The sequence below is a fragment of the Corvus moneduloides genome, chromosome 8 (assembly GCF_009650955.1).
Source record: "Corvus moneduloides isolate bCorMon1 chromosome 8, bCorMon1.pri, whole genome shotgun sequence".
Lineage (NCBI taxonomy): Eukaryota > Metazoa > Chordata > Aves > Passeriformes > Corvidae > Corvus > Corvus moneduloides.
In genome coordinates, this window is record NC_045483.1 from 17,312,300 (window position 1) to 17,335,943 (window position 23,644).

The 23,644-nt window shown below is 41.3% G+C and overlaps 1 protein-coding gene and 1 long non-coding RNA gene across 2 annotated transcripts; one reads left to right on the forward strand and one right to left on the reverse strand.

Moving 5' to 3' along the window:
• Nucleotides 1-235: 235 nt before the first annotated feature.
• FAS (Fas cell surface death receptor) lies at nt 236-13,950 on the reverse strand. The gene is made up of 9 exons (XM_032116571.1): nt 13,820-13,950; nt 7,382-7,529; nt 6,702-6,836; nt 3,945-4,056; nt 3,397-3,461; nt 2,972-3,049; nt 2,768-2,832; nt 2,264-2,288; nt 236-1,445 (listed from the first exon to the last, which is right to left on the reverse strand). The coding sequence occupies exons 1-9, from the start codon at nt 13,874-13,876 to the stop codon at nt 1,030-1,032; spliced, it is 1,101 nt and encodes a 366-aa protein (XP_031972462.1). The 5' UTR covers nt 13,877-13,950; the 3' UTR covers nt 236-1,029.
• Nucleotides 7,529-11,916, forward strand: LOC116447423. Its single transcript, XR_004241568.1, has 2 exons — nt 7,529-9,892; nt 11,604-11,916. It is a non-coding gene; the product is annotated as an uncharacterized LOC116447423 (long non-coding RNA).
• Nucleotides 13,951-23,644: the final 9,694 nt, after the last annotated feature.

Consider the following 23,644-nt stretch of genomic DNA (forward strand, 5'->3'; position numbering starts at 1 on the left):
AGACTTGTGAGATTTGCACAAATGGGTGTGTGCGAGGGAAAGGGCTCACAGCAAACCTCCCAGCACTATGCTGGTGTTTGAATTTAGGAGCCGAGTCCTCTGCGCTTTGTGATGGAAGAAAGGTAAGGTGTTTCCATGAGAATGATCTCCTTTTTTCTGATTTGCTAAACTGAGTAAAAACAAACCTAAACATGGCATCTATATACTGCATGATAAGAAAAACAGAAGTCATGTATTATGCAGATTTTTTTTTTATGGCAAAGATGCTTTCATTTTATCAGTTTCTGCATTACAAAAGCTTCATACACTCTGCAGGTTGCCTTCCAGAAATCATGGTTCTATTGTGCTGCTTCAGCTCCTATTTCTTTGAAGGGTTCTAACATTAGAAGAGGCTTATAAACATTGCTGAGAACAACAAAGATAATTTTTACCTAGAACTGGGAGCTTTTTATATAGAGAACTTGCACACATATGAAAAACTCAGTATACACACAGAAGTGCTTTTAGAAAAGATAGAAATGGTACTTGCAGCAGAGTAGAATCTACACAGCAACACCTATATTTCAAATTAATCAGGTGTAAAGCAATTAACTTCTTTTTTTTCAAGTACTCTTCCTGGTACGCTTTGTAGACTCATAACACCAGAGTTTTCCCTTCAAAAAAAAGGCACATCCCGCATTTTTAATGCAAGCAAAACCTTACATTAATTAAATAATGCAGGACCATGCATTTAAACAACATCTTTTCTCCAAATAATGACAACTTTTTCCTCTTGTAATGAATCCTATAGCTGGAATCTTATATTGCGCCTTGTAGTAAACAAGTCGTAAAACGTCTTCCATTCCTTAACAACCAAAAAAGGCTAAAACCTTTTTTAAAGGATATTGCTAAAAAATTTGTAGTTATTCCTTTTGCATATAATAACTTACTTGAGTTCAATCAGAACTGCCAATGAAAATGCCATTTTAAAGCTTTGTTATTTATATTAGAAAAATACTCATTTGGAAATAATTTTCAAATTACTCTGTGCTATGTCTCTTCCAAACTAACAGTATAGGATTTACTTAGCTCAGCACTATCATTGTTAGAGTTTCTACCTTCATGAGTGCAAGTTTTGCTTTGCTCAGTGTCACGATTGTAAGACTGTCCCCCTTCCTGAGAGCTGGAAATAGCTGCCTTCAGTTTTTCCTCAATTTTATCAGCTGCAGCACACATTTTTAACTCTCTCAGGCTGCTTATTAGGGTTCCATAGGCTCCCTTCATCCCATGTCTTTGATACCAGACTCGAAGCAGCCTAATCTTCTGTTCAGATGTATCACCAGGATAATCCTGAATGATTTGGTCTATGGCAGGTTCTGATACATGGTGGTGACGAACAAATTTCTTGACTTCTGCGTGTGTCATCTCTGCCACAATACCAGCAATGTGGCTGCTCAGGTCAGCATCTAGGAGTGTGAAAGGAAATGAATGCACCTGGCACTTGTATCTTACTGGGTTTCATCACCTGCACTCAGACTTGATACTTCTCCTATCCAAACCAGATTAAGTTTCAGGTATTCATGATTCAGTATGTTTTACGATTTTACAATACATGGCAGGTCTGTTTTAATATGTTCCTAGCAAATGCTATGTATTTCAAAGATTTAGGCTTGCCATCCATATTGCTTTCTACCACCTAAAACAGAGTATCAGTTTCCTCTGTAACCTATTCTGTCCTTCTCTATCATTAAAGTGGGGTCACCTCTCACGTACCTGTTTTTCTCAAAAGTCTTGGGAGAGGTCCTAAAACAGGACAACTCTTCTGTTGTGATACAGTCTTAGAGCTTGTATTCTTTTCCTGTTGTATATCACTCCTGTGGATTTGCCCCTGAACATAATGTAGGTTTGTGAATCTTCAGTCCCACTGTTCCATGTAGGACTGCTCCCTTATCATCATTTTCCATTATTATAGAAACACAGTTTACTGTCTCCTAGTGTCCATCCTACATACAAAACTGAAATTCACTTGGAGAAAATGAGTAATTGCTTGCTATACAACAGAAATTCCTTCTGAGGCAAGACTTCCATGATGCCACCAAATGCTTTGATGAGCATTGTATAAGCTGGCATTTCTTTAGTAAGTGTTTGCTTTTGTGCAGGAATGACAGGTCTGGACAGTGGCAAAGTCTACACAAAAATACTCTTTTTTGTTAGTTTAGGAGTTATGTATCTATATCTCTGTTTTTTCTTTCTACTGAATTTTGAGAAATTACTTGTTTCTTACCTGTGTCTATGAGAGGTATGTTCTCCTGAAAAAAAAGCAAGAGAGAAGTAAGTAGAAACAAGTATTGTAAAACACCAGCTTTGTATAAGAGGATAAATACATTTCATGACACTTTAATTTTCTTTTAGTTTTCTCCATGACTCCTGTTTTGAGAGTGAGAGACCAGACAGATAGACCTCTTTTGACTTGGTTAAATTTGGGGAATCACCTCAAAATTGCTATTGCCTAAAATTATGCATGGGGATGGGAATATCCTGGGTTGGTGGAAGCCTGATGATTTATGAAGTTTTGATCTTGGTCATGTGATTTAGGAAGCATTCCAACAATCCTGAAGAAGTACAGGGTTTCTTTTATTTCTCCCAAAAGAGTCCTTGTGGTGAAATTTACTTCATTCATGTCATAGAAGAGAAGCACACAATGTTTGGGGAGTCCCAATGTAATTTAAATGGAAAAAAGTTCTTTGCATTAAGCTGAGTTTTTTATGATCTAAACAACAATACTTACATAAGGCTTTGGTTTGTAAACTCCTTTATTTTGGTTGATTGTAAGACCCTTCTGTTTTTTCATGCCTGAAACAAAAAAAGCATTTTTTAAATCCAAGGCAGGATATCTTGCCTTTGGACTCCATGAATATAAAATTGTATCTGAGTAAGCAGCTGAATATCTTATTAAGAGTATAACAGGAAAAAGTAATAGGGAATCACTTACACAAGAATATTGCTCCAGTTGTTGCTAGTAGTACTACCATAGCTACCAAAATAATGGCCCACAACAGTGTTCCTGGTTCTGTTGGAACATTGGAAAATTTACATGAAAGTTAACTCAAGAAATGCAATACAGCAGCACACCAAATTTTAAACAAGATTGTGTCAGATTTTAGAAGTCCTCCTGTTGTTTCCTAACCACAAAAGCCAAGTATCTTAAAGACATACCTATCATGAGTTGCCCCTAAAAAGGAGCAACAGCTCCTACACCTGCACGGTGATCAAGGGAAAATCATACTCTGCAGGGCCCAGGAGGACGGATGCCCCGAGCTGTCAGGAATCACTATGGCCAGTGGGTAGAACAGGACAATTGCAGTTGCCTCTCAAACTACAGCACATGCTGGACCCTGCTGTGTTTTATAATGGTACCTTTTGTTCCACACAGAGTGTCTGAAGTTGAAGTACATTGTTTTTCAATTACACCACTTTCACATCTGCAGAAAATAGGAACAGAAATTATTATGAGATTTTTTTTCTCTCTGTAAACTCTGAAGAGAGCAAATCAAAATCTTCTAACGTTTTATCAGCAAAATCTTTCATATAGCAAGATCTTGGGTTTTGGAATTCAATAGGTATGAAAACGGCATGGAAATTTGTGGCAGCGGGAAAATGTATGAAATTATTTTTCAATGTAACAGTAGATCACACAAAGACAACAGGGAAGCTCAGATGATTTATTACACTTTTTAAAAAGCATATACAGACTCAGTGGATATATAAGCTTTTCTGCATGCCTTTGGAAAGCCTTCATGGCTGCAAATTGAGTTGACTGAACTAAGTCAGCTCAGGTACAAAGGAAAATTAGTATGCTTTCCCTGAGGTTATAGATTACCTTAGCCTCTGTCTTGAAACCAGCTGGAAAAAAATGTGATTACATATTAACAATTTCATATGTAGTGATGAAGGCATGAACTTACGTGGTACATGGACTGCAAACCGAACATGATAGAGAACCATTGCAAAAATGGTTCTTTACACAGGCACATTTCGTGTTCTCTACTGGGGTACAGTTCTTTGCAATCTCCAAACCTAAAAATGAATTCCTTAAAGTGTATTAGTTTGAAAAAGCAGATTTCTGCCCACAAGTTCTTGTTCTCAGACTTGCTGCTAGCTCTACCTCTGCTGGCACTGGTGAGGCTTAACTTTATGATACATCACACAGCTTTTTATGGAGCCGGGCTGCCAGAGCACTGGGAATATGGAGCTGTCAGAGAGACCTCTGCTGGACGAGAGCTCAGAAAACTGATCACACTATAAAGTTCTCACTAGAACAGGACTCATTCGGCACTGCTGAATCCCAACTTCTTTTTCCCATTCAGAAGTGTAAAGCCAGAAGGAAACTCAGAAGATCACACAGCCAATCTCCCCTCTTGATAATGGAGATGGGTTCTTTGCACTCCCTGACAGACAACAAGTTTTACCTTTTCTTGAGACCTCCAATTCCACTCTCTCTTTTTAGCTAACATATCCATGTTAAGTATTCTTCTTAAGAATCAAACAAATTAATTAATTTTCTCCTATCCTCGGTGTATACAATGATGCTATCTCCATCTATGAAAAAAATACTGCATTAAAAATTACTGTATCTACCTACTATTTTCATAGGCATATAAAAATAAAACAAATTTTTGAGTTACTGAATTCAGTGCCCTGCTGTAATTTGAAACCACTTTATGTTTCAAAATTTGATGAAGCTCTGCTGTGAAACCATTGCTGAAGCAACTCACAGAAAAAGCAAACATGAATGGTTTGCATAAGAATGGTTTGCATGGAACTTCTGTGGTAATTTTCCTCTTGCCTAATGTCAGTCTACTGAGTTCTCCTCAACTATGTTACTGTCTATGGAATATTGTGACTAGCCATCCCATTACCCTTGTCCTCCCTTCAGTTTAAATAATTGTGACACCATATAAAATACTGAATTGTTTCGCTCTAGCCAATTTCATCACCCATGCAAAAATGCTTATTACACTAGCAAATGGGAGGAAAGTTTTCTATCCATATTGAGGTCCTAAAGGAAGGGGAGAGCACCAGAGATTGATATTCCAACAGGTGATCTGAGTGCAACCATACTGGAGTCCAGAACTGTCTCTCACTAAACTTGATTTTGGGTATGAGGAATGAAGAACTATCATTCCCTAAATCCAGGTAGAGCAGATCTACAGGACACCTGGTGGAACTTGTAGGAGATAAGTTTAATGGATTAAAAAAAAAAGAGAGATCTGTGATGGGTATTTATGCAACAGGTAGTGAATTTCTGCTGCCACTCAGCAGGTTCATGAACAAAGGGCTCATGAATAGACACTAAAATGACTAGGTAGGGATGGATCTTCTAATGTCCTTTCCCACAGCTGTGGGTGCTGATAGACTGTAGGGAAAAGACCACAGAAAACAGACAGGTTTCTTTGTGTTATCTCTAAATAGCACCTCTTGCCTCCCCTGCTGAATGCAGAATACTGGGGTAGGTAGGCCACTGGTCTGACCCAGCAGGGCTTACTTTATACTCTTATACATGTATCCCACCCAACATCTTGAGTGTTTCAAATGACAACAATTTTAATAATTGTTGGAGTGAAAGCTCCTCTGGACTCAGGCCCAGAGGAAAGCCAAAGCATAGGGGTTGAATTAAAACCTTTGGACAAGCTGAGATACATGAAGCCACACCAAAGTGAAATAGAAATATAGATTTTTTAACTTTTAGTAGAAATATATGCTAAGTGCCTTAAACATTAAAAAGCTGTAGCAGAGACCTTAAACACAGTTGTTACTGCAGCAGTGTTACCTTTTCACAGAATTCTTTACTTCAGACAAAATATAGATAGAATTATACTGTTCATATTTTTTAGATAGAGTGTTCACATAAACAATAAGAGCTGCTAAAAACTGTATACGCAAATCTGTGTAATACCTGTGTAACACTTGTGTAAGGCTTACGACTGTTAGAATTAGACCAGGGAAGGTTAAGAAAAGAAAAACTAGAATCATGTGTTAATCTTATTGGTCAGTTAACAAATACAATCCACACTTCTGTAAGAAAAAATATAGAGTCTAGAAAATAGAGTCTAGAGTCTAGAAAACAGAGTATATGGAGCATATAGAGCATATAGAAGACAAAGAAGCTGTTTTGCCTGCTGTTGCTGTTGCTGCTTGCCTTTATCATGTAACCCCCTTCGAACTCTGCCTTCAAGAAAGCTGTGAGACTATGAAATAAAGAACTTAGCAGAACAGCAGCCTCCTCTGCTCTCTTACCCTGGTCTGAGAAGGAAGGGTACCCCGTCAAAAGCTCAACAAATAATATTATCAATTACATGAAAGACTACAAAAGAAACCCTCATTGCTTCTTACACCCCTCTTTTAAACAGAGGGTGAAGAAGAGGGAGAACTTGTCTTCCTTGGCCTAACCAGTTTGTACAGTGTCTGCTTTGCAAGGACTTTGGCTAAGCAAAGGCAGATATAAGGAGAAATAATGGGCCAACTATTTTTCTTCCTACTTCGTGCTTGATGAAAGGGAACTGGAGGATAAACTTATGACTTTCTCATTTATCCATTCCTGTTCTACCACTAAAAGTTTTGAACCTACATGCTAACCATGGTGCAGGTATTACGGAGACTTTTCAGTGAAATCCTGGATGAAAGAAGAGTCATTGCTACAGTTGCTATTTCTGTAGACATACCAAATTTGCTGTCGCATGATTTGCATCTCAAACACTTCTCCAAGTCATTAGGGTGATCCACGAATTCTTTTCCTTTCTCACATGGAACACAGTGTTTGGTACTATCTGTTGGGCAGGTGACATTTTTAACAAAACCTATAGAGACAGAAAACCAACCATTTAGACAGAAGCTCTAAGACTTACATCAGAATTGCATTTTTAATCCCTAATACTTTTTGATTCCAAATATGGAATCTACATTCTTTGTGCATGTGTAGATGCACTTCAGGAATGTAGTACGCATAACATTTGATTATCCCCATTCTTCCTCCAATTTAATACTGAAGGAGAAAACACCAGACAAAACTGTACATGAAAAATTGGAAAACCCATGAATGTATGGAATCTTGTAGGCAAAAGCATGTGTTTTCACTTTTTTAGCCTCTTTAAAATATGTGTATCTTAATTCTTGGCTGTTTTGTAACAAGCATGTTATGAGAGAACTACTGTCTGTAGTGAGAAGTTATTGGTGCACTGAGCTGAAGAAGTATTTTTGGAGTGGCTTATGGCCTGAAACAAAAAAAGATACAGCTAGAATGAAGCACTGCCTCCAGCAAACCACCTCATGCCGCTTCAGTATCCCTGCACAAAGCGATTCTGCTGTTAAGGACTTCTCAACAGAGTCTTACAATAATACTCACCACTTCCACATTTCTTGCAACACTGAGCATCTAAATAGTATTCATCCTTGTTACAGGTAATTTGCCTCCTGGCAATGATCCTCCTATTGTATGTCATTAGAGCTTCAGTATCATTTTTGCACTGTGTTTCAATAATTAAGGCAAACACCTAGGAGAGAATAACAAAAAATTAGACAAAAAAACTGTTTAGGGCTATAGGTGTGCTTTAGCACTAGCAGAGTTACATTAATAGTGTTACTCTATAACTAAACATTGATATTCACTCCCTTATTAAAACTGTTTATTCAAACTCATTACTTTGGATTGAATGGAGTATGAGGGCCTATATTACAGCCACGAACCCTACCTCTACAGACATTCTGCTTTCAAATTAATTTACAGAAGATCCATTTCTTTGAATTTCTTTGCACTGTCAAGTTAAATTGCACAGTGCTTGGGGTTGTTTGTTTGTTTTTATTCCTGTTACTAGTCAGTAGGAACTTTACTAGTGGTCCCTGCCCTGCCTCTTCTCATGATAATAATAAAACACTGTGGCCAAGAGGCCAAACCCTTTTTTTTAATTTTTTTTTTTTTTTTTGGTCTAGCTTGGAATAAGGTGGGAAAATTATAAGAATAAATCTGGTGTAGTTTGCTGCCTTCTCAGCAACATTTTCTGGGGAATCCTGTTTTTACTCTGCATGCTAAATATGAGATATCTATAAGATGGAGCTATGGATGCTGACCATAATATCAGTTAGATGCAGAAAACTCTTTATGTTAAATTACTGAAAAATCATTTTGGATATCAAACTGGCCTCTCAAGTGAAGGAAGTGTTATCTGTTGCTAATTATCTGAGGTAACCAATAATGACCATTGCCTTCTACAGTAGCCACTTCTTTTGATCCTCTAGTCTATACAGAGGTGGGAAAGTGGTAAGCATTTTATTTTTCTAGCAGCCATCTGTTTAAAATGGATATGATACTAGTTACTAGACTGAAATTAAAAAGGCCTTTCTTTGCACCTGGAGGTGAAGCTCCAGCAGCTGAAAGAGCATATTAGCACTTGAGGAACTGTGGGTATGGATGCTCTGCCCATCACTTCCCCTGTTCGGTGCTCTCTCTTCCTTTGCTGCCAAAGCTTTCAGGGTGCTCTCCTCTGAATCCCAGGGTAATGATGTTAAAAAATTAAAGTCTTCACAGAAGTTTTCAAATGGATGTATCAAATTAGTGTGATTTGTTTTCCTTTTGCCTAGGAGAACTGTCTCACTAAACCCTGGATTAGATAGTCCAATTAAAAAAAAATTACTAAAATACAGTCAGGAATGTAAGACCAGTCTGGTTTGGTTTTTCCTAAAGCAGTATGAAGAAAATGTCCAGAGAGTCATGCAGAAAATAGGATATAATCAAAGAAGGAATCATATTTCTAAATTACTAATATCAGGAAAACTTTGCTGATTTTACCAAATGTCTGCGAACATGATGTGTGCAGAGACACATGTTCCCTCACACGAACAAAGCTCTCTGCCTCTTGTTTATCCTTTTATACAAATGAGCTATGCTGGAATGAGGGGCTGCAGAAGCATAACATCTTTAGATGGATGCCCTCCACTCCTGCTCACGAAGATGAACTTCCTGGTACACTTACAAGAAGTGGGGGTCACTTCTAAGAATTTGACACTTAAGCAGCACCAAACACCTACATTGGTTCTGCTTGTAGGGATGTCTTACAGCATCTTCCTGTAGAAGGAATAATGATAAAACTGTGAAGACTTTTAACAAAGCAACACCCTGATTTTTTCAAAGTTTTTTTCTCCTGGTTCTGCACCCTCTTAAAAGCAATCCCTTTGCTATTTACAAATTTTGGTGTGTCTTATTGGAAAAAAAACCAAAAAAAGAGTCAGTAGTCATTTAGCTTCCTGTGTACACCTTAGTTGCTTTTTCTGTTGTCACTGAGCAGTAAACACTAATATCAGAAAGGAAACAGTTTAGGTACTTTTATAAAGGCAGGGATGATAGGTGCTTTTTTATGACGCACACACTCAAACAGTGGCTGCATGTTTTCAGTCTAAAATGACTCACAGAGGCTCTCTTTTAACTTTCTCAACCTAAAAAAAAATAGTTTTCATATTTACACTGAAGACTTAGATTGCACTAAGCAGTCAGTAGGAATAAGATCAATCGCTTGGGAACATCTACCCTTAGCAGAACCCATAAAAATTATCATATGAGCCCAAATTTTCTGTTTTCTCTCCATTTGCATTGCCCAGGCAATGAAAAGAGTTTTCTACCTGCTCCCTCTCCTTTATTCCAACAGAGTCCTCCAAAATGCTTTCACCAACAGGTATTTGGTAAGGACACCTATTAAACCTGTTTTTGCCTGCATTTCTAGGGCACAGTGACAAGACCTTTAATTTCTTTGATTACTTGTGAAACTTTGGGATTCTCAGGCCTCCAGTTTTTCCTCTATCAGGGGATCTTCATAACATGTCAATCTATTTTAGCTGAAAAGCTTTTGCAAAACATGGCTCATAGGTATGTAATCTCAGCTTTGAAAGTGTGTGAACATGTAATTTGCATACAGGACTTTTTAAAAACTTTACAGTGTTAACCCTGATAAAAACAATGTCTCTGCTTTCTCCTGTTATCTTTATAATACATTTTATTTTTAGCAAGCCATTCTTCCATTTCTAATATATAAATGCTGATGAATGAGAAGGCTGATGGCCACAGAATGTGACCCTTTTTTTTTTCCACTCCACATCTGTTGCGTGGACCAAAGTGCATGAGCTCATCAGGGGCTTTCTAGGTGTTAAAAAAAGGAGGAGGGGAGATTTTTCTTGCTTTTTTTTTTGCCTTGTGGAAGTTGGGTTGCTAGAACTAGCTCCATTTTAATATGCTTTTCTCTGTAATTATTGTCCCTTGTATTAGCTCTGACAGGATGGCCCTTTCAAAGAGTAATTTCACTCAAAGGGTAATCTTAAGAGGACTCTCTACTCCAATTCTTTCACTATGACAAGAAATTTCTGCTTCCAAAATCTGCAGTATCATTTTTCCTCCAGCTCCTTTTTTTCCCCCACCAAGGCTGAATCTCATAGTTAGCACCAAAATAACCTCTAAAAATAGTACTTCACATTCTAAAATCTTTTATAAAAAACCAAAAAAGAATCCAGTTCCATTGTTTAAATCCCAACAATGGGAGTTGGTATTTCCCCACAACTAGAAGCATCCTGAGCTTCTTAAATTCTGAGAGAAATGCGTGTGTTTAGTGCATGTGAGAGCAAATAGCCTCGGCTACTGTCCAGCATCTTAAAACACTCACTGTCCAAATTCAGTCCACTACTCTTTCAAATCTCACCTGACTCACATGGAAATTGCAAAAATATATTGGGGCTGGAAGTTGTATGGTTGGTTATTTCGTTGGGTTTTGTTTTTTAGAAGTACTGTACTAGAGAGCACCTAATAAATACTACACAATTTGGAGAGTTGGGAGTGATATTAACTTTGTTGTGGCTAAGGATAAATTGGAGCTGGACAGATAGAAATATAGCAACTCTTCCCCTTTTTCTTTTGTAACACAATATGACTTTCTCTTTGTTCAGTGAGTTACTGCAAAGATAAAGGTAGTTACTGTGGAAACATGCACAGACATGTTTCCAGAATTGGGGCCCTTGTACTTTTCACTTGAGTCTTGGGTCATCCCATCATTTTATGGCTGTTTATGCATGTACATGTAAATGTGTGTATTAGTTTTCCATGGTATGAGGAAGAAAGATCAATGCAGTAAGGTTGGAGCCCTATTTTCAAAGATACGTCTTCTGAACTTCCGGAAAGCTGCCTGCTCTGTAGTCATATGAGATAATTACAAAATATTTAGATAATAGTTCACTCTCTGGCCTGTTCCCTTAGAGTGTTGTCTTGGGGTGATTTTATGATGATACTTTATTCCCTAATGGTCTGTTGTATGCCCCGAAATGGCTGCTGTAGCTCTAATGTGAACCAGGGGGCAGGGCCAGAGCCTGGGAACCCGGCGTGGGTTTTACTCAACGCGCTCCAGCGTGCTTCAGGCAGTGCCATGGATTGTTAGTTCCTTGCCTTTGTTGGATTCGGTTTTTTGCTTGCTTAGGCAAGAAGCTGTTTTTTTTCTTTCCCTACCTTTTTCCCTGGGCTCCAGGGAGATTCTTCAGTTGCTTCTTTTTGGTTTTCTTTTTCCCATGAACTGTCTTGATTTGTTTTATTTTCGCAGTCCAGGGAGCCTGGCTGGTTGGAAGCCCGAGAAAGACGAAGCCAACAAAAGAAAGGACACTAAACCCCACCAGTTTCACCTGATGTGAGGAGCACACCAAAGCCAGAAGCTCAGCAGGTTCCTAGCTACTTTTTGCCTGAGCTGCTGTGTGGACTCTTCCCATCCTGGAGACAAACGGAGCAGCTGCCATCTTTGCCTCCTGGCATGAGGCTGGATTGGGGGGTGTGGGGTGTAAAGTTCAATATTTTTTCTTTCCTGTGCCTTGTGGGTATCTTGCTTTGTTAATAAACAGGGTTTTTTTTTTTCATTTTCACCCCCTGGTATTAATTTCTCTCATTGGCAAAAAGGGATTATTGGAGTCCTTCTCTTTAGAGGAAATGTTAATTCCAGAGTGTTTTCTCCTAAATTTGTCTCTAAACTGAGACAAGTGTGTCTCTCAGTGGTACGTAGTTTTGTAGCTTTTTCTAGAGAGAGAACTCAGATGTTTTCTAACTGCATAGACCATTGCTATTTTTGCACGACTATCGCTAAAAACTTCTTTTATTTGAGTGCACTTTGCAAAACTGAGGTCTCATTCAACAATTTTTTCATATTCTGGTTTAACCAAAATAATATGCCAGACTCTGACCAGGTTTACTATTTTATAAGCAGTGAAACAACATGCTAATTAAAACAAATAACTTTTTAAAAATAGAAATTATGTAGGAATGCCACAGACTTCCTAAGGTGTACTGAAATTTGGAAACAATTGGAAAATAAGAGCAGAAATTATATATTTTCTGGAGCAGTGTTATAAAAGAAAATATTTTTAATCTTTATATATATTCTGAATAGTTTCAACATGCTGAACTACACTGACATTTCTGTCACTAGTTGGCTGCTCCTGTACAGGAACAGGTAATATACACTTCTGTCAGCAGATGAAAATCCTATGTATTTAATTATACTTCGATAATTTGTGGAGGGGCATGGATAGAGCTCTCTGAAACACTTTAAATAATTTACTATCTGTTATGGAGTAAATCAGATCACAATTTGAGTGGTTTATACGTTAAGACTTGATTTTAACCCGACAAACCACAAAACAAACTGCGTTTGTTACCAATATAACCACGAAGAGACTTCGAATGTCAGCTCCAGGGAGCTGTCTCTGAAACGGGAGAATTGGGGCTGGGGAAGCAATGTGTGCTGCATCCACGCTTCCAGGCAGGTGGTGGCTCTGCTATGCAGCAGGGCTCACTGCCACCTGCTTCATCCCCCCTCTCCAGGCCTGGGGGAGCAGGGGCAGCTCTACCAGAGCGCAGGCCGGGCCCGGCCATCCCCACGTCCCTAGGTCTCCCTAGATCTGCTGCCCTGGAGCAGAATTCTTGCCACTACAGCTCTTCGGCATAATGCACCTGTACCAGTGAAGATCCCTGTGCTGGCCACTGACACACTTACTTTTCCTGTTGACGGCAGCCGTTCAAAATGGATCTTTGTGAAGGTAACTCTACTGATGAGAGTGAGACTCGAGGCCGAAGCTCTCAGAAGCTGCAGGGACTCATACTGTGTGCACAGGGCATGGTTCAGGCAAGAGGGGAAGGCCTTGTCCTATTGCTTCCCGTAAATGCTGCACACTGTCGCCAGGCTTGGACTATTCCTCTAGCTTCTCCTGGGCCACTATCATAGGGGTTTCAAACTCCTCCCCAACACGCATTTGCTTTTATGCTGCTTTACCAGCTCGCTGTTTTAGGGATCCGCTGAGGTGCAGTGCAGGTCGGCTCCCACCGAGCCCAGTTTTAGCCCGGGCAGGTCCAGCACCTCCCCGTGCTGGCAGTGCGGGGTCGCTCCACCTGCCTCGCCCGCGTCTCTGGCCGCTATGGGTGGCTACGGATGGAGGCCAGCGCCGGCTGTCCCTGGATCTCCCCACCTACAGCTCACGATCCGGTGTCCGAGACAGCCACCTGCATCCATCCCCCTTTTCTTCCGTCCCCTTTTACACAACACTCACTTCCCTTCACTCAGCACCCTCAGCAGTGCCTGAACTTGAAGGTGAGCTTTTTCCACTTAAAACATCACCTAACGAATTAACTGAAATGTCGGTAACGAGTTCGTCGCGGCCGGCGCCGAGCAGCAACCGGGCAGCGCTCCTCGCCCGGCGGCGCCGCACTCCCCGCCCCGCACCGCTCGAACCCGCCCGGCCGCCCGCCCGCTGTCCCGCTCGGGCGGACACTTACGAGAAGCAGGAGAAGGAGCCCCCGGGCCATGCCACCGCTCTCCCGCACCGCCCCCATGCCGCCGCTGCCCAGCGCTGCCCCGCACCTTCCGGCAAAGCGAAAGTCCCTCCCGGCGGGACAACCGGACCTGCCCGCGCCCGGCCCACCCGGCTCCTCCCATGTTGGCAAACACGGCCCGGCCCGCCCCCGGCACGGCACGGCACGCCCGGGGCTGGCGGGGCCGGCGGGGCTGGCAGTGGTGCCGCTGCCCCGCGGGAGCTCGGGCGCGGTGATCCGGTCCCGGACAGGGGCTCCGGCCGCCCGGCGAGCCGCAGGCACCGGCGGGACAGCCCCGCGCTCAGTGCCAGCGCCCCGCGGTGACAGGGAACGAGGGCACGGAGCCTCCGCTCGGGTGTCCCGGGCGCCGCGGGTATCCCGGATTCTTGGTCGGGGACCAAGAGTGGGTACTCGGCAGCTTGTGGATGCCAGGCACGGCCCCGAGGTCACGAAGCCAACGGCCTTAGGGTTGGGAATGAGGCATTCGACTCCTGTGCTTCAGCTGCTGGGCGGAGCAATTGCCTCCCCACCCAGGGCAGACGCTGCTTTTCTAGCGTTGGCAAGGACAGGCTTGGGGCAGGCAGTCCTGTGTGGGTAGAATGGAGCAGGCGCTCAGAACAGGCTAAACTCACTGCAGCAGACAGTACTGCCCTTTGCTGCCTTACTGAAAGGGTTGCTCAAGCCCGTGACTTCTATTTTGTAACTATTTCCAGTCACTTCTTATGTTTTTCCTGCAAGCTTTCAGTAGTTTGAAATGCTGGTAGTCTGGCCTCCTTTGTCGAGTTAGAAATAACGTGACGGCGTTAGTTACCAATATGTGTTTTGATCTTTCCGGTTTTGACATGATGCCATTGCCTTGGGAGGACCATGGTTGCAATCGAACCAGCATTTTCATTTTAAGCACCATTTTTCAGTGGTTTATGACTCAGATTTTCAAAAACCCTTCAGCTTTTTGGCTGGTATGGCTCTTAGCTGCAACACATAGCATCAACAAAAAATAGTTACTGTTTTAAATACTTCAGTCTTTTTAACCACTTCCGGATAAACCAAAAGGTACTGCTGACACATTTTTAGAGATGCTGCCTTTGGAGTACCCTTGAACAATCAACTTTTTCCCTTCCCAGTGGCAGTATGGAGTATAATGAGTGTGAGACACCTCTCTTGGGTGCAGTGCCTGGGTTATATGTCTCTAGTTCCTACTGGGCAAACCCAAATCAGCATGTCTGTGAGGCTGCTAATTTTAGTGGAAATTTGCGTGCTGGTAGGGGTGGAGTAGGGACTGCAAGCAATGTTGTCCAGATCTGGATGGTTGCTGCAGCAGAAAGCTTGGTAGAATTGTTTCCAAATCCATCACTTGAGGGGATTGTGTTTTGTCCTAAAATCAAAACGTTATGTGACTGGGCCCTCAGCAAGCATTGCTCAGGGCTCAGCGACACCTCGGTGTGCCTCTTGCACTATTTATCCGATATCTTCCGCTGATGTCACTCGAGTCTATTAGGTGCATGTGGTTTGCACTCCTCCCTGCCCCCCCGGTAGTGATGACTGTGTGCCTGTAGCTGCTTTGGGGTGGAGCGCTTTTTTCTTGGTAGGCAGCTTTGAGAGATGTTTGAGAAGCCACCAGATTCATGTCAAAACAACGGTATCTGCATATGACTTGAAGTCATACTTTACATAGTTAATAACTGTAGTTTTGTGGGGTTTTTATATAGATAATGAAGAAAGAGAGATGTGTTTGGAGGACTTTTTGTTGTGTGACTATTCTGAGTTGGTATCAGTGAGTACTGTAAGGCCAGTGTTTTCATCTTTGCTCATCTTTGCATCTTAGCAGCTTCTTTTTGGCTGGTAAAAGTGGCAGCGTTGACTCTTTCCCTTACTCATCCTTCATCTAAAGGCCAATTTATGTGTCAGCAGCAGCCTGCTAAGCAGTGCAGGCTCTGCGGTGTTTCTCTGCCAGCAGATGGCCTTGCGCCTCGCCTAATGCGGGAACAGGGATAAGACTTGGGTGGGATCCAGCTCGAGGAGCAGTTAACACACACTTTTTAGATCCTTTGTAAGTCCACCTTTAAAAATGTAAGATTTTGGAATTAAAGTGAAAATTTTGAGGTTTTTTTACTGTGCTGATTTGATTTGTGTGTGTGTGTGTGTGTTTCGTTTCTTTTCTCCCCTTGTAATTGTTGTCCTAGGCCTACACATGTACACTGATCATAGGAAATTCTGGTCTGTGCAAAACCACCCAAGGAATAAATTTGGACATACATGGTCACAGTATTCTGGCATTTAGTGTTGCTGAGTTAGAATCAGTATTCATGCCTTAACTGGCATCAAACGTTTCCTTCCCTCTCCAGAAAGCTGCTTGCACCTAAGGAAGCTGACTCTGTTGGTGTATTATGACGTTATGGATTGCTAGGTTTTTGAGAAGATTAATTTAGCCAGTCTCTCCAGGTGAAGAAAAATTTTTCAAGGTGCAATAGAACATAACTGAGGGCCCAGAGCCCTGTGCATTTTATTGGTCTCACCTCAGAATGTTGAATTCATATTTATGTTCCAGAAGGAAAGTAATGGGAGAGGAAGCATGAGATCTGACTTGCTTTCTACTACATTTTTCTTTGTTAAATTATCACAGATTTTTAAATTTTTAAAAAAATATTTGGTTTAGATTTGTTTTGGCATATTAGTAATCTGTACAAGTTCTTTTGTACTAAGATTGGGCAATTAGATTAATGTGGTATAACTTAACCAAAGTAGTTCCATCAAACTTAAATTCTCCTTTGTCCTAAAATACACATTAGAAGATCATTGTTGGTTTGGTTTTTGGTTTGTTTGTTTCACTTTCTGTCTGTGTTTTGTTTTATTTCGCTTTCCTGTTTTTTGTCTCCCCTCCCTCACGTATGTTTAGAACAACCAAGCTACTTTTGACTTTTTGTTCAAGTACTAGAATGAGTGATCCATTGCTCATGCAGCTCTATTGCATCTCCTTCATCTTTGATTCAAACCTCTTGAGTAATGTGACTTGTCACAAGCATCAGCTAACACTATTGAGAAATGATGAGAGTAGCATCAGTCTTTAAATAATCACCTCTTACTCACTACAGTTTTATGGTGGTTTTATTGTTTTCCAGATCTGTGAAACATTAAAGCAGTGACCTTGCTCCACCCTTTGCATTATGTTCTTGTAGACCAAAAAATATCTGTAGCCACTGTAACTATTGGCTGTTTGTTGCAGTGTGGTATGGCCAGATTCTGACAACTGAAGGTTACCCTTCTCCCTTTTTTCATAAACCCTTATGTACTACTTACAATCACCCAGGTTTGTGGTGTAGTGAAAGGTTCTTGGTCAGATGATGTGGTAACAAAGTGGTTTGTTCGCCCTAACACCATGTTCTGCTTGTGGAAAAGCTGATATGACAGCACAGAGGAGGGAAAGCAGGGTGTTACCAGAAAGGTTTATGAAGATCCTGTGGGGTTTTTCATAAGGGTGCTGCCTGATGTTACATCAAATCACAGATCAGGGTGTTCTGGCATGCAGTGTATTTCTTTTAGAAGTAATAGTGATCTGATACACCCACCTGTGGAGCCATAGATGCTTCTGTTTATCTGAAAAAAGCCCACACTAGCAAGAAAACATAATGGAAACAAAAAAAAAAGCCTAGAACAAAACAGAGGAAACCAAAACTCGTAGCAAGTCACTTGTGTCCTCTAGCAGTTCTCCTCTGGAGGTGATAAAGGAGAACTGGGCATAGACCCTGTCATTCTAAAAGAAAATTGAAACAGACGTGTGTCCTTTTTCTCATAATTCTACTTCCTGACACAGCCCTGGATCCATGCTTTTGTTCAACAGACCCAGTTTGATGACGTCAATGCATTCTTCACAGCAGGGAAAAAAAAAAATCATTTTTCAAACAAACTGAGCATTTCCTTAGACTGGAAAAGCAAATTGGCTGGATGCCTGGTGGCTCCTACAGCCAATCACTATAACCTTACCATAAATGTAGATGTGTTTCTGTCTTAGGGTTGATTATCGACTTTATTTTAGACATGGGACCATCCTGTCCCAGTCCTCTGTGTGTGCACTGTACAAGGGAGTGCTGAGATCCTGAACGCTGCAATATTTACCAAATATTTTGCACGTTACATGGGCTCACATAAAATTCGACATTGTGACTTGATAGATTGTAAATGCATCTCTTTTAATAGTTTTGCAGAGCTCTGTATCCATCCAGATCTTGCAGCAGACAGCTTTGCTTCAGAGGCTGGCTAGTAATATTTTCTCTTTTTTTCAAGCTAATTGGTCTTAGCTCTTTTTTGAGGATGTTATTACTAAGATTATGCTTTATACTTGCAAAGCTTGGTGTACAGCAAATGATAACTGTCAAATGCGTAACAGATCAAGTGTAAAAGCTTTTGAGATAATGTGCTAGGGATGCTAGGTGTTCTCTAGAGGTGAGTCAGAAAGTGTTCAAACCTTTTCTCTTCAGGCACTGCCTGGACAGAGCACTGCTATTTAATTTGTGAGTATCTTCCATTTGTGAGATAAATCCAAGGCTGAATCCTTGTGCTAAGGATGAAAGAGGAAAGATCTGTAGAGAAATGTCTGGAGTTAAAAGGTAAATGTGAATAAAAGGAGATCTTTAGTTCTGCTTTTGACCTTCAATCTGAAGATGTCCTTAACAGGTACACCAGAAGGCTGCATTTCCCATGTTGAGTAAGTGATGCTCAAAGAGCCACCCTTCAAGGAAGTTTTCATTATAATTTTAAAGTAAACTAAAACAAATTTTATTAAACGTGGTAGTGAGGAGGACAAGCTAAAGAAACATTTTAAAGGGTAGCATGCTGTAGTTTCTGATATTGTAAGAAATATTACGTCTTTGGAATTCAGTTCCAGTGTTTTGCTTTGCTCTGTCATGCTTCTCTTTCTGGGGTATCATCTGACAAGTGAGACTAGCAGGCTTAGATAAAAGCAGTGCCTTGTGGCTGAGACTCCAAACGCTCTTGTTTTGGTTTCTTTTGATATCAGTTAACCTTTGAAATTCTTTGGGGGTGGGGAAGACATGACGGTGATGTGAAAAGTCTTATCCCTCCCACTAACATCTCAAATGCAGTTTGGCATCCGCCGTGACATCAAATGTTCTTCAGAGCCTGAACAGGATGCAGTGGTCTTACTCTGAATGTTTGTCTCCTGGGCACTGCTGTGTGCTTGTAAGCAGGACTTGTGCTTCAGGTAGATGTTCAACAGCTAAATCATGGCAGAGAGGATTGGTAAGCACAAAGTTTGTAGGTCAGGGAGTTATCACTGTTCCCTGCCTTCACCTACTCCCCCACTTCTACCACACATTTGCACAAATAGAAGAGAGGCCTGGGTAGCTGCTGAAGCTACAGGAGTGAGTCATGTCTTCTCTATTCAGCTTCACAGCCCACTGCATAGGAAGGTTTTATGAGCTGTAGCAAATGAATTGAGTATGTAGTACAGACTGATTTATATTTCTGTCAAAATGCAGTGGATTGTTTTCTGTCAGTGGTTCTCATCAGCATTAAATGATGTGTTTAGGTAGTTGTGCATCTCTAAGGATGGTCATAACAAGAAGGGATACAGACATGTTAGCTGTCTGAAGCAGTCTGTTTAATTCCCAGACAAGACATCAGTTATTTTTCAGCTGAATAATTTCTCAAATACTTCTTGAAAGCCGTATTTTGAAGGAGGCATCCTTTCCACATAGCAGAATAGCTACCTCTTCTGCTGTCAGCCAGCTCAGATGCAGGAATGGGAGACTGGATGAGGGACTGAAGAGGGATGGACAGCAGAATATGCATTTCTGGTTCCCTGGGATGGGCAGGAGAGTCTAGTGCTAGTGCAGGCCATGGCTTTTAAAGCCACAGCTTTTGCATATGTTTTTCCCAGCTTGGGGATGCTCAGAAACCTCCTGGAGGCAGCCAGCTGAGAGGAGAGCAGTTCCTCAGTTTCATGTGAGAAATGAAGAGGAACTCACATGCCTTTGCTGTACGTGTAGGGAAATACACTACCTCTGGAAGTAGAGGTTTTGGACTGAATTCTCAGCTTTCATTTATTCACTTCAGTGAGCCATGATTTTTTTTGAGATCAATAGTAATTTTAATATTGCCTTGACTGAAGCTAAGATTTCACTACATATGCATAAAGCATATGTTAAGATAAGTTATGTCAGTATCTGGAGACTTCCCTCTCTCTGAGAGGCAGGGCTGGCCACCAAACCCTTGTCCATCAGCTCCCAGAAGGGGCAGCCCAGTCTGCCCTGCACTGGGCACATGGCAGAGCCTGGAATGTCACAGCTTGGTGCAGTGAAAGGCTGTTGATACATGGAGCTTATTCCTTGCCCTCCCAGCTACTGTCCCACTATTCCTGAGTGACCTGGCACAAACCCCATGTTTTCTTTTCAGGGGGCCCACCTGAAAAACAGGATCTGACAAAAACAAATTGCAAAATAATAACTGTAAGTTATTAAAAGTAAGGTGATAGGGAAGGTTTAGCCCTCATGAAAACAGTAGCTTGTATTGTGCATGCAGAGTAAAAGAACACAGATGTTAGCCCTTTTTCCCAAGTGGGGTTGTTCCCTGTTCCTTCCAGCCCCTTTTCCTGAAAGGCCTGGCCATTTGCAGTGTGAGTGGTGTTCAGTTCCTAATGCAATAAAATGCTACAGCAACACTGTTTTATTTAAATATGATTCAGAAAGGGGGATGTGTTTGAGCTGAAGATCTGCTAATTGCATAATTTTCTCCTTGTATTAAACAATGTGTTCATGCTGTGTAGTGCAGAGTAATCAGTGTGCAGGGAAATGATTTATATTATATTGAAGAGGTCTGAGCATTTGACCTCGTAAATGAATTCCCAGACACAGCTAAACACAATGCAGTAAGTAACAGGCTCTAATTAGGAAGCTGGAAGAGTTTTACATAGTTCTGGTATCCTGATGTGGCAACTATCCAGGCATTTTCAGGATCCTTGTACAACAGTGTTTTGCAGCAGTGGAAGGACTTACTAAGCCTCCAACAATTACTAGCAAAGAACTGAAAGAAAGAGAAACTCGGGAAGTACTTACAGGACCAGCAACACGGTAGAAACTATAATTCTGAGACCTTTTCTTTATTTTAGTGATGTTACTGGCTTGCAAGGAGAACAGAAATAGATCAAAAAGCAGTTGAGTTTGCAGAAGTCTCCCACTGGCAGGTTAGAGGTGAGTCTTGACAGTTTTTATCCCCCATGAGACCAGTAGTACAACAATTGGTCCTGAAATGGGCTGGAATGAGGAAAAGCTTTACAGAATTCTTGAGTTTTTCCATGGTTTGGGAGGACAGTTATATTTGTTTCAGAATTATGTATCTAAGTCTTCTTTACAGTTAGAAAAGGAAAAGAACTTGTTCTTTGGCCTGAAAGGGAATTTAAACAAACAGTTAAAGCTGGGCATGTAAAACACATTTAGTGGAAGAGGAAAAGAAAACCCCAAGTTTGATTGGAAAATGCTTTTACACTTTCAGAGAACCAACCAAGTTATTGAACAAAAATAGCATGTTATCTGTACTTTTCCATAGTTCTTACAACTGCCTGTAAGAAAGAGGAAGAGGAAACTACCTTATGTAACTAAGATATGTCTGCAAAGCAAGGACCAAAAGCCTGCCTGCTTCAGTGTTCTTGTGAGCCTTTTGCATCATTTGGAGAGCAGTTTATAAACTGAATATGCTAGAGCATGAGACACAGCTGTGTGCTAAATGACCAGCCATCACCAGCTGTCAGTATCCTGGGGCACCACACTTTGTAAGGGGAGGGTCTTCCAGGCCCAAGCAGCAGCCAGGATGAGTGCAGAAAGGTGTGACAGAGCAGGCTGAGACTGCACATGGGGCAGAGGAGAGCACCAGTGAAGTCCTGTCCTTCCTGCAAGCTGCAGTGAGTTAGGCACCACGTCCCTGGGTGTGTTTTCATTTGCCAAAATGACACTCAGCAAAAGTACTGTGGGGGGATGGGGTAGGAATCCTTCTGCACAGGTCACACAGGCAAAGAGCCTTCTCAAGGCTTCCTACTATAAACAGATTCTGTTGGGGAGGAGTCTGTTTTATCTTAGATCTGTAATGTAGGTTGTGGCAAGTTATAAAAATACATACACACTCACACACATTTTGTCTGTGACATTTTTCTGTAACTTATGTTATTGTTCAGATCACTGATAAAGGCATGAAGGTGTGTAGCCAGTGGTGGGTCCCACAGAATTCCACCCACTCAGCAGTGATTTCCCTGCACTGTTGTGCTGTAAGACTTCAGCTTCAGAGGCAGTTCTCATGCTACTCTGCATAGGTTGGATCTGCAGTTGGATTTTTTTAATGTTTTAGAATGTAAAAGGGATTCAGATGGCTTTTACAACTATGTTTATAATATTTCTTAAAAAAAATTTACAAGAAGTTGTTTTTATACAGCCTTATTCTCAAAGTTTATTATATTGTCTCTTATTTTTTATTATTTGAGTTCTGTATTGGCAGCTGTGGTAGGTTGACTTAGAGTGGTGTGTTCATCTGGCAAGTTTGTAATTAGCTACTTCTTGTCATTACATGCTTGAAATTTTTGTAAGACTGCCTTTCTTCCTGGGGAAAACCCCTCAAGCATTTTTAAGGCTAATGAAAGTAAGTGTTGATTGTTCTGGAAGCACTTTGGCCTATTCTTTCTAACACCTGTGTGGATGCAGGCTAGTCATGCCTGCTGCAATGTCCATGCCCAACTTTATTGATGGCTCTTTTAGCATCCTCTTGCAGTGGAGTTCAAATCAAAAAAGTCCCAAACAGTTTTGCAAATTTTCAATTTGACTTCTGACTTTTTTTCTGGTACAGAAAATGCATGTGTACTAAATATGTTTGCATTTGCCACATTTTTTACTTTTGCATGTAACTGCATGCACTTTCATATAATGGCATGCCAATTACAAAAGTAGGTTTCCTTTTACTTCAAAAGTATTTTTAAAAGTATGTGTTCATTTTAGCCACAAAGGTGGTAGATTTCCCCTTGTATATTTTGTACATTTTTTGGTTTATTGCCATGTAACACTCATTCCTTCACTGTTATTTAGTGGCTCTTGTGTAAGTTTAAAAAAAACCGTTTAGCTGTGCTCTCAGCTGTTTGTCACAACTGTGCTGAGTGACTCATACAGAAGACAAGGAAGTTGCAGTGGGGCCACATCTCCTTGTCCTGCCCTGCATTGACACTTAACCTTTGAGTGCTCCAAATCCAGTGCCAGGACAAAGGAATGGAGGCCAGGGCTGGGCCTTTGGGAGAGGCAGGTGCCGGCTTGGTAACATTCATGGTGAGAGTGATTCCACAGTTTGCCATCATCTAGAGCCAAAAAGTGAAACTCTGGCATTACAGCAAATTATTAAATTTGCTAGTGTAAGAAATTACCTTGTAGAGGTCCTTTTGCTCATGGTTTGCCAGAGAGCCAGCCATGCTGGCTCCTACAGGAGTTAAGCTGTGATATAACCAAGCATTCAGAGCCCATGGGTTTAATCTGTAAGTAATAACTCCTTGAAACTCACTTCCAGCAAGTTTCTCTCATGGGAACTCTCCATTTTCTTACTGCGTGCAAGCTCACCTGGCAATCTTGCTCTTGGTGAGATAATAACAGGACAATCACTTGTGAAAACGTGGGGGGAGCTGCTCTGCTTGTTGCTGTCAGTCTGGGAATGTGTTGGCTGGGGAGCTGGGGAGTCATTGTGGAGGAAGGACTCCTGTGCTCTGCCTGTCCCACACAACTCCCATTCCTTGGGAATGCAGGACTTGTT

Excerpts from the sequence above, each read along its gene's own strand:
- FAS (XM_032116571.1), bottom strand. The coding sequence starts at position 13,876 with ATGGGGGCGGTGCGGGAGAGCGGTGGCATGGCCCGGGGGCTCCTTCTC. Across the intron at positions 6,837-7,381 it reads TTGCAAGAAATGTGGAAGTG|GTTTTGTTAAAAATGTCACC; the intron begins GTGAGTATTATT and ends CTGTCTCTATAG. Across the intron at positions 3,462-3,944 it reads GTTTGCAGTCCATGTACCAC|ATGTGAAAGTGGTGTAATTG; the intron begins GTAAGTTCATGC and ends TATTTTCTGCAG.